Source organism: Rhamphochromis longiceps, linkage group LG11, assembly GCF_057381845.1.
Source record: "Rhamphochromis longiceps isolate RC_006_pf linkage group LG11, R_longiceps_female_GT1.1, whole genome shotgun sequence".
NCBI classification, from domain to species: Eukaryota; Metazoa; Chordata; class Actinopteri; order Cichliformes; family Cichlidae; genus Rhamphochromis; species Rhamphochromis longiceps.
In genome coordinates this window covers 17039409-17050589 of record NC_140567.1, presented here as the reverse complement: position 1 = coordinate 17050589, position 11181 = coordinate 17039409, and the positions used below count along the sequence as shown (strand labels likewise).

The 11181-nt window shown below is 42.4% G+C and overlaps 1 protein-coding gene across 1 annotated transcript; it reads right to left on the bottom strand.

Annotated features, from left to right (window-relative positions):
* Positions 1 to 2548: 2548 nt before the first annotated feature.
* sybu (syntabulin (syntaxin-interacting)) lies at positions 2549 to 10606 on the bottom strand. The gene is made up of 6 exons (XM_085424162.1): positions 10384 to 10606; positions 9802 to 10002; positions 7521 to 7620; positions 7191 to 7343; positions 5769 to 5924; positions 2549 to 4245 (listed from the first exon to the last, which is right to left on the bottom strand). Exons 1-6 carry the CDS (start codon positions 10604 to 10606, stop codon positions 3081 to 3083), a joined length of 1998 nt encoding a protein of 665 aa, XP_085280288.1. The 3' UTR covers positions 2549 to 3080.
* Between the last annotated feature and the right edge of the window lie 575 nt (positions 10607 to 11181).

The window sequence follows — 11181 nt, the reverse complement described above, 5'->3', positions numbered from 1 at the left end:
TTAAGTAAGTGCTTCTGACTGAGCATCTTGTTATGCATCATTGTAATGAAATTCCCAGTCAGTGTTGTCATGGAAACATTGGCAAGTGCAGATACAGCATGTGTTCATCCATGACTTGTGATAAATGGTGCAAAGCAAGTCAAAGAAGACATATCTGGGTTAATATTATTCAATGATTTACTGACAAATTTTCTGTTAAAATTTCAATGATAAAATGAATATGAAAATAATTAGAGCATGAATAGATTCAAGAATGAAATTAAAAGCAGGTGTGGATTTATTTTCTTTGGAAATGCCCTTTCCCCGTTATTTTCACTGAGAAAGGCTGCATGTCATGTTTTCCTTTTTAAATTTTGCACGTCGTGATTTCTTTTTTTCAGAAATTAATCATTAAAATCCTGTTTTCACACATGCTTAATGGTAAAAATAGCAGTGGTTGAGCACAACATAGGACTAATATAAAGTAATGAGTCCAGAGTTGACAAATTGTATCTCTGCTGTATTAGACCTACACAGGTTTTTAATAAATTTTGATTCATATCTTCGACTGAAGACAATCTGGCTACGCCTGATATGTAAATAGTAAAATAACTCCAGCAACCATTGTGGGAAAGGTAATAATTTTTCATGAATACAACCTTTATGTTCAGGCTTTTTCACTGTCTATGAGTGTTTTTTAGGTGTCGGCCACTTGGCAAACATCTTGTTTCTACAGTGAAATAAAACTCTATTGGAAAGAGCTCTGTAAAATGTTACCATCAGTGATGGTCCCCAGAGGATGAACCTTACCAATATCTCACTCTGGTTTTTATTGAAATTTGTCAAGCTATTGGTGGAATTGCCATTACATTCCCGCAAAACAGAAATATGTATAGACTCTTCCCTTGACATCATCATGTTAAAATAAAATTGACCTAGAACTTTCTATTTTTTAATCTCCTACCTGCAAACCAGCCTCATGAAAAATGCTGCAAACTACAGAAGTGAATAAGGGGAGAAAATGCGACAAAACCTTGATGGAGTGACACAAACTTAAAGATTGTGTTAACGATTGCACTTAGTTGGAGATTGTGTATCGGAATTTCAGGAGCAGGACCACGCCTCCAAACACTCGTTCTGGTTGTCATCTATATAGGTTCCCCCAGTTCTGCAAGCTGTTCATTCTCGTTTACGTGCCCCACCCTCCTTGTTCTCAATTCTTTAACTTCTTCACTTCTATTTAGTGCATGGAGATCTGCCAGGCCCGGGAGCCGTTGCTAGTCCCCTTCGAGGCCTTCCCCAAACCGCAGCTCAATTCATGTCAAAGCATTCATTTTTACCTACTAAAACGCTGTCAAACCTAAAATGAGGACATGGGCCCAGCTATTGAAATAAAGAAGTGGAGAATTTATTGTATCATAATACTTTCTCAAGTCCATAAATGTTAGCAATGTGGCTAATAGGCTAATGTAGGATGGTTACCATGTTGTAAAGCATTTCTTTTCATGATCAATCATTTACGCATTAGAGTCAAGCGTCAGCATGCATGAAGATTCCAGTATCAAAACTGTCTGATGCTAAACTGGCCTGTAGAAGGTACTGACGGACTATTGTCATCACACATCTGACCTCCATCATAATGATGTCAGTCCCATCTACCTGGGGACTCTGCCGGCCTGCCTGCCAAACCTCTCAGAGACTGACCCACTTTCAGAAAGGGAAAGTGCAGTCATCAGTCTTCAGAAAGGGGATAAGCTAAGTGGGTGCAGTCACATCCAGTGTTCTTTTATAAAAAAAAAACAAAAAAAACTGGCGTGCACTCATGCTCAAACCAATGCTTGCCCACTCATTTAATCTAGCATCCCTACACTGATATGAGGATTACAGCATCTGATGATTCAGATGCCTTATGAACCGAGGAGTCATGGTTATGCAATGTCAACATAGCATTTCTCCTTACAGCTGGAGCGGAAATGGACCCATTGTAGCAAAGATGTAAGTGTTAGCTCATGTAGATTTAATCAGCTTTTTGCTTTAATTTTCACTGAATGTGATGGGTATTATGCAATCACTAAAGGCTTATGTGAGCAGACTCAGAGCTGCACTGACCCAGTTTTTACTGGTGTAAGGGCAGGTTTAACAGCTTCTGAGAGATCCCAGTAAAGTGGATCTAATGCACTCCACAGTCAGAACCACAACCCAGGGGACATCTGTAGACAGGTCGAGAAAGCTTTTACGTAAGATGAACCATCACGAGAGCATGTTGCTTGCTGGAACTTGGGTTCTGATGAGATACCCCACCCCCGTTTATTTATGGGAAGAAAAAAAAAAAAAAAAAAAAAAACTCCCATTGTTTTTGTCTCAAACAGGACCCTTACACAAGTCAAACTTGGAAAAAGATTTCCATGAATTTTAATAAACCCAAAAGCAAATGTAAAAAAAACAAAAAACAAATAAACAAAACACTACAACATAGCCAGAATTATCATGCTTTAATAATAAAGATGCAAGGACATTGATGTTACTACCAGTATTGCACATTGCTCAGGCACATTACAAGTGTCAGTTGCTTTGAAGCATTAGCTTCTATGAACAATACACAGGCAGTACCAAGTAAAGCTCTACACCCAGAATGAGGGGAGGAAAAATAAAAAATAAAAATAAAAATTCACAAAACGGTGAACTTACATTAAAGCTTTGGCTGAAGGTTTAAGGTTACTTTATGAAGAAAGGAAACATTCCAGAACCCACCACCCATCAAACAGAAAGCAGCAGTCAGTCTTTCACCTCCTGAAAATCTCTTAACACAAAGAACTTTTGCTTTAAACAGCTAGGGACACCACAGGACTATGATAACACACAACCATCTACCCAGATGATCTGCTTATACATGTAAATCATAAATAAATACATAAATAAACTTTGTTATAAATAATCCCTTCCATGTCACCTCTTGGTAACTACAGTGCAAAAAAATAACAGTGCTCAAACCAAAATGACTGCATTGATATCAAGTGTTCAACGATGTCACAAATACTCTTGGAAAGATGCTTAAGTGCTTTAGTTCAAGGTCAGGGGTTTTGCATGCGGATTGGAAGCCATTACGCATCAGGCCTATGAGTGATGTGACGAAGAGAGTGCAATCCCATGATGCAGCAGCCCCTAATCAGGGCAGCAATGTTGTACACCGGAGTGCTTCCGTCCAAGCCATGCCGTGAGTACAGCCAAGCCACTGTAGGCAATACTGGTGCCGCTACTGCCACCAGATCCACGAGGAAGCTGTTGCTCCAGTAACGCTTGCCGACCACATCCAGTCCTGATGACAGATGAGAATCCTCCTCGCCGACAGTAAAGTCCAGCTCCTCCATGAATCGTCTGTTCTCGGAAGGCTCTGAGCAACATGTGCCGGAATCGGCGGAGGTGTCGGGGCTCTCTGTAAATGTGCTGGGTTGGGAAGGTGTTGAGTCAGGCTGTTTGGTGGTGGTGCAAATGGAGCCAGGTAGGTTTGGGAACCCTAGAAGACTAACTGGGGCTGATAGAGCTGCATCTCCTGCTGCAACCCCATGGAACTTTAGAAGCTGAAAGAGCAGAGCCTGCAGGTCTGGAGGCATGGGCATGATGTCGGCCTGGACTTCTTTGTCCTCATGTGGAAGTGTGCCTGAGGTGGCAACCATATCTGGTAGAGTGGGCTGGGTTCCAGTGGATGAATCGGTTGACTGTCTCTCTCCTGACAGCGCAGACACTCTGGGCCCAGACTCTGCACTGGCCCTCAGCTTGCTGCTACAGTCCTGACTGAAGTCCATTGCAGTGGACATGAAGACCTTCTCCAAAATGTCCGCTCTGTTCGCCATCTCATCATTTGCCAGCAGCCCGCTGTCTGCCATTGCCTCTGCTCCTTGGTATCCCAGCTCCATTGCACCTTCCTCATCCACCACCATCTTCTTCCCGCTGCCATCAGAGCTGTCGTACATAAAGTCCAGGGTGTTTTCATCTTGGAGGTTGGCACCACTCTGGGCGAGCTCCATGCTTTGCAGCAGGGACTCCAACTTCCTGTTTTGGATGTTGATGTCAATGAAGTATTTCTGAATTCCTTTATCTTTTTCCATCAGACTGCTCTTCATGGTTTCCACCACCTGACGCAGCTGCTTGATCTCTTTGCGTGCTTCTTTGAGGGACAGCTGAGCCTCCACCCGGTGGCACTCCTCTTCAATCCAGTCCTCCCTCATTCTGCTAAGCTGGGCTTTAAGCTCCTCAATCTCTGTCTCTCTAATAAAGAGGGAGGAAAACATCCAAGTAACTTAAAGGAACAGTTTTTGAATACACACTTGTGAACTTTACCATGTAATTTGTAAAGTTTGGAAAAAAAAAAAGCCACTTATATGCCAAGTCTGAAGCTATACATAGTTTAGCTAAAGACTGGATGTTCTGGGGGATGGCTGTGACAACCCACTGTGTGTGGGTTTAGGTGGCTAGACATTTACTGTTAGAAGAGAGAAATACACCATATGGACAGAAGTCCTAGGCCACTTACAAATGCCGGGAGTTTTTTTTTTTTTTTTTTAAACAAAAAACAAAACAAAAACACTGCACTTATTGAGTTTGTAACTTTGTGTTTTCTGCCACTTTAATACAAATGTCTGTGAAGGTTCATGGCCTGAATTCAAAGGGGGGAGTGAATAACTATTCAGTTTGAAATGTATGAAAGTATGTACAGTTACACATTTATGTAAAAAAAACTTAATCAAATAGGAGGTCATTAGTTTGCAATATTACTCTGACCTAAAATTACTGCTCATGTCTTGAATTTTGTGTCGAAGTGGCAGGTGGGCCACACATGGGCCTTAACACTTGACATATGACTGGGTAGCATTATCAATTTAAAGCCAACAACCTGTGTTGTTTATGGTTTTTGAATAAAATTTAAGAAACTTTTGTCTTGTATTTTGATTAGAGTGAAAATTTAAAATTGAGTGGGCACCATGGGATTCCCGGGTTTTTAAGTGGGCCACCTACGAATGGCTGGTGTAACCTAGCTACCACACTTTTAATAATGGATTGCATTTATATAGCGCTTTTCAAGGCACCCAAAGCGCTTTACAATTCCACTATTCATTCACTCTCACATTCACACACTGGTGGAGGCAAGCTACAGTTGTAGCCACAGCTGCCCTGGGGCAGACTGACAGAAGCGAGGCTGCCATATCGAAGCGAGGCGCCATCGGCCCCACTGGCCAACACCAGTAGGCCAGAGGAGACAAGTGTCTTGCCCAAGGACACAACGATCGAACCGGCAACCTTTCGGTTACAGATGAGCTTCCCAACCCCCTGAGCCACGGTCGCCCCATCTATTAATCCATCTAGCCCCAGCAATGCCATTCCTATTGATTTCTTACTATGCCTCCTTTTTGTCTTAGTACACATTCAAAGAAATTGTAGTAAAGTAAAATAAATAACTCAAATTTTCACCCAAAATAAAAATGGCATATTTTGCCATTTGCCCAGATGCTCCTGTTTGAGTCTTCATGCTAAACCACAGTCCCATATTTAATGAATGACAAGGACATTATTTAATCCATCACTGTTAAGCGCAGCATACGAATAAAGAAACACTTTAAAAATATGCTTTGCTATGCGCAGTCTCATGCAACACTCCTTTTCCAGGGGGTTTAGACTTCACAAGATGTTACTGAGGAGCAGAACTGCAGCATGCAAGCATTACATCAGCACAGCAGTACATTTTTGCTGTCATCCTGTCTTAAAACTGAACAGCTGGACATGAGGCTGCCAACCTGTCATGGACTCTGTTCTCAGACTCCAGCAGTTTGGTCTTCAGGTGTCTGATGGCCACTTCCTTCTGCTGCAGAGGGGTGAGGTACTGCTCAGGGTTCGGAGGCCTGATTCCGTGGTTGTCACCACATGAATGGTAGCAGCCCAGACCTGCCCTTCTGTTGGGCAGACAAAGAGAGGGAGAAAGGGAAATGAGGTTGCCGGTGGATGTTTACACCTCGGAAAGTGATTATCTGTCATTCATCAAGCAGACATTTTTAAACAGCTGCAGAAAACAAACCAATTTAAAACTTCAGCTAAATTCTCCCCACAGAATGTAATTAGTCGGATTCAGAGTGCTGTCAGGGCAGATGCTCCCTGAAGCCTGGAATTACTGTCTGACACAGGATTACTGACATGCAGGCAACAGACTTAAAATCCTAAAATGCTGAATACAAGCAGCGTTAGCTAGCAAAGAAATCACCTTAGTGGAAAAAGCCTTGGCAAATGTCCCCTACATGTCCTCAAATAGGTGTGTCATCATGCTCAGAGAAAACTAATAAAAGGATTCCTGTCACCCCCCAAAAAAAGCTAGCGGATTTGGATGATATGCAAAGCAGCATTTAAGACGCTCTCTTTCACCAGCACGATATCCTAGCAACCTGGGTTACTCTAGGCTTTGATGCAAATATGCTGCATCCCTGCCAGAAATAGATACAGCCCTGGAGAAAGCAGCATGTGAGGGGGAAGCAATGTCACATGACACTTAGCCAGGCAGAGGAATGCTGACAAACCGCACGTCTTGGAGTGACAGGACTGGAGGATTATGATGCACTTATGGAAGCTGTGAGCATGGAAAACAGGGCAGATTCTGTGTCTGCACAGAAACTAAAAGGGTTGAGTGTCTATTGTTTGGACTGCTCCTGAGAGTGGATTTTTAAAGTGAAGGCTTATGCAGGGCTGAGATGCAAACTAGCGGAGCCTTTCAAATAATCTGCTGCCTTAAGCACCATGTTAGAAATTCAGTTTTAGCAATATTTAAGACTCAGGCAACTGTATTCTGTTGTATGAAAAATTTTATGACCCTGTTCTCTTTGCCAAAGCAAACTGCTTTCGCTCTAGTTGCAGATGAGACCCAGTCAGAAAGGTCACTGTCTGGGTACCATATTCAGACATTTGCTATATTAAATCCCCATTAATCCCAGCTACAGCCACATCATGACCAATATAATCCTAGCCAGCTGCAAGAGAGGAAATGATAACTGTCTGAGCCTAATCCAGCCACCCACTCACTAGTGGTCACTGCACATGGCCCGAGCCACAGCCTAAACCTCTACAGTCTCCAAAATGTACCTGCTTCTCTTACAAAAAAGGTTACACTTCAAACACATTTAACAGGAAATAAAGAGAAAACGGCAAATAAGCATGAAATCTATATTTATTACCTAGAAGTGGGGCTGGAGGTGCAGCTGCTGCTGTTGGTTGAGGAGGCAGCTCTTGGAGGAGTTCGGTAGGGAGCGTAGAGTTCTGCATCTCTGTTGGCTGCTGGGTTCCCGGCTGGTTTGAACACCGGAAGTGGCCTGATGTGAGTGCTGCGACTTAAGATGAAAGAAAAAAATAAAAATTAATGAGAACAAATAAATATGGGTGTTCATTAATAATTTATTTTTTTTAAGTGTGTATATGCACACTGCAGTCTTGCTGGATAATGCATGTCTTGAAAACTTAAGTTCAAATCTGTTAGTGATTTATGATGCACATATTAAACCTCATACCTGCGTGAAGGAGCTTTCTTTCCAACTGAATTGGAACTGAGAACCTCCCTGGTCTTTAGGCTGCCTGTGCTGCTGGAAGAGCTGAAGTCTGCCTCACTACCTGAAGGAAGGAAAAAAAGCACAATGTCCCAACAGGATAAAACAAACTGTTGAACAGTCATCTTTAGTGATGCAGAAACACTGACTGATTCCTGCAAGTGTAAAAATGTGGGTTCTACAAAATTATGTCTCCTTTTTTTTGGCCGCTCCCTGTAGAGGTCAGCACAGCAGATCATCCGCTTCCATCTCAGCTTATCCCTTGCATCTTCCTGTCACACCAACCCTCTCCATGTCCACCGGGGTGCTGCATCTTCGACACCCTCTGTCCAATATATCCACTATCCCCCCTCTACGTATGCCCAAACTATCTCAGCCTTGTCTCTCTTTCTTTGTCTCCAAACTGCATGACCCAAGCTGCCCCTCTGACATACTCCTTTCTAATCTTATCCATTCTGGTCACCCCCACTGAGAAAATCTTAACATGTCCAGCTCTGCAATCCATACATAATAGTAAGTCTCATTACAATCTGGTAAACCTTCCCTTTCACTGTTGCTGCATGATTCTGTCACATATTATCCCAAACACTCATCTCCACCCACACTCTTCTTCACCTCTCCTGTGCACCATCCATTGCTTTGGCTCGTTGACCCCAGGTATTTAACTTCATCCACCTTTACTCCCTCTGCTCCTTGCATCTTGGCCGTTTCACCCACCTCCCTCTCATTCACACGCATGTAGTCCGTCTTTCTTCTACTGACTTTTATTCCTTTTTTCTCCAGACTCTCTTCAAACCTGCTCCCTACTCTCACTACGTGGCACAGTGTTGTCTCCAATCATCAGAGTCCACGGAGACTCCTGCCTGACCTCATCTGTCAACCCATCCCTCACCAGTGCAAACAAGAAGGGGCTCAGAGCCAAATCCTGACTCAATCCCATCCTTGCCTTGAACTCATCTGTCACTCCTACGACACAACTCACCACTGTCTCTCTGTCTTCTTACATATTTTTCTGCCACTCCTGACTTCCTCATGCAGTCACACAGTTCCTCTCTTGGTACACCATTATATACTTCCTCTGGATCCACAAAGACGCAGTGCAACTTTTGATCACCGCTATACTTCTCCAGCAACACTCTGGGTTCTACATAATTTAATGAAGGTCAATATAAAAATTAAAAAAAGAATCCTACTTAAAATTCCTGCTAAAAGAAGCCAAAAGTTACCAGCTAGACATATAGCTCCTGCCTTTAAACCACAGCCCAAGTTAATTTGAGTTTAATGCATGAGAGCAATTCATTTTCCCAACGTGCCACATTAGAAACCGAAACCGCTTTAGATTGAGTTTTGTTGTGCATTAGAAAACCATATTCTTTTTTAAAAAAAAAAAAATCACAAACAATCCTTCATTCAGCAACCACTGCAGGATTATGGTGTTTATATCTCTAAACAGGATTTCCAATAAGATTTATGAGCAATCTATACTAATGCTTAGCCAAAAATGAACCATATCCTCATAAATATCACTGGAACGTCACAATTAGCCAATGCTATCCAGCCTTATGCAATCTCTCTCTGCTGTTGTCCTGTTGCAGCAGGACAAAGGCTTGAGGCCTGGGCACAGAGATGTAAGCAGAACAAAAGCAGGTCATCATTTTAGAGTTTCAGTGATTCAAAACTGAAATCAGAGTCATACCTGAGTAGTGTCTTTTTCCATTAAACAAAACCATATTACTGTTTCCAGTGACAACAGCAATTAAAACTGCTCAAATCTCAGTGATCCTCCACCACTTTGTGAGTCAACTAAGAGTCTGTGCACCTTCAGTGAGCTGACCTCCTGCTAATCAGCCTAATTGGTTAAGCTCCCAAACATTTCTCCCCACCAATCAGTGCCCCTTGTTCAGTCTGATTATTAATCAAGCATTTCCCCCCTTTGCCTCAGATTATAAGAGAAAAAAATTAATTTTCTGATTAAAAAAAATGCACAGATACACAAATGGCTCTTCTCCCATTCACAATTTTCTTTTTAGTAAGCAGCTGCATCCCAGAGTGGGAAATTGTTATGTGATAACCATGCTGCACTACAGAAGTCTGTGAGTAGAAACAAAACAAAACTCATGAGTGGTAACAGAATCAAACCTTAGGATCAGATGATAATACAGCAGGGCTAAGCTGAAGATTTTGAGATTTCTTGCTTTATCTGAAATTTTGTTTTTGTATTTTTCTCAGTACTCTTTTTTTGTACCTCTGACTTTCATGGCCGACCTCAGCTCCCTCTTGTGCCTCGGCGCGCTCCGTGCTTCACCGCTCCACTCGGCCATCACCCTCACCCTCTTCACTTTGGTCTTGCGCTCTGGGAGTATCGGCGATCCGTGGGCACTCTGCTCTGAGCCTGACGGGGTTTTGGAGGGGGACACAGACTGACTAGTGGGGCAGCCGGTGTCATCTATTGTAGACAGGCACACAGACAGTAATAGCCAAGAATGGGCAGCGCAGGGCAGGCAGTCAATCGCAACCTAAGTTTGCTCTCTGGCAGATAGCACAACAGCTTTTACAATGGCTCATCACCACCAGAAAGTAGCTGTCAAGTAGTTTCTGTGGTCACACACATTCACTCTTTGCATTTTTTGCTCTGTTTCTTAATAGAGGCTAGTTTGGGAGAAAACCAAATAAAGATGCTTTTTCTTTTTGAGCGTGCATAACCTTTGCTTAAATTTTTAAAAATGTTTGCATTGTAGTATTGTCATAAGATTTTTCAGCTGACCACCAGTCACGTTCATTTCATATTAGGCATGTCCTGCCCTTGCCCTGGAGCTGAGCTTCTTACCAGAACAAAAACTGTTGGTGCTGATGGTCCTCTTGGAGTGCTCGGAGCTGATGTCACACTCCCTGCCCTCCTCCTCTGAGAAAGGGGAATCAGACAGAGGCGATCCCTTGTCTTTTGGTCGGAAAGGATGGAGGACCAGACGTGGGATGCGGCTGCGGGGGCTCCCTTTCTGTGGTGATTTGTTTTCCTGTTTATCAGAGCAGGAGGCACTGATGTAGTGCATGTATGATAACTATGATTTTCTTTTTTTTTTTCTCTTGAATTACCAAACGATTTAGTTCAGGTCATATTTATCATTAATTATCTTATGATAATAACTGCAAGGTTGCAGATATTTTTGTTTTATCTTTGTTTTTATGGGTAAAAAAGAGTATTTTGCATTCAGTTAAGACTCACCTCATATTCTTGGAATGGTCCCATCGTGCCTCACGCTTTCTCCTCTGATCAGTGTGAAAGAAGAAAAAAAGATAAACAGGTAAGTCACATTCCTGTGGACCATATATAGATAAGAATTTTGATGTGGAAGTCAAACTCATAATAAACAAAAGCCCTCTATCTGAACCCTGTTACACCACTGAATCCCCCCCACACACACACACACAGACAAATGCCGTCTGGTACAGCTGGCACTAGAAGCCTGAAGGTGGACTTGGCACAACACAGGAAATAAATAAAAAAAAATGCTAAAAATAAACAGTGGGCTACCTTTTCATATCAGGATCAGTCGGCCTATAAACAATCAAATGAAGCCAAGGAATTACAGAGAAAATCCAAATGAAAGGAGATTATGTAAAAATA

Bases quoted from the DNA above. Each gene is read 5' to 3' on its own strand.
- sybu (XM_085424162.1), bottom strand. From the start codon at position 10,606: ATGCACTACATCAGTGCCTCCTGCTCTGATAAACAGGAAAACAAATCA. The intron at 10,003-10,383 runs GTAAGAAGCTCA...TGTCTACAATAG, and splicing joins CACCAACAGTTTTTGTTCTG to ATGACACCGGCTGCCCCACT. The intron at 7,344-7,520 runs GTATGAGGTTTA...TTTCATCTTAAG, and splicing joins AAGAAAGCTCCTTCACGCAG to TCGCAGCACTCACATCAGGC.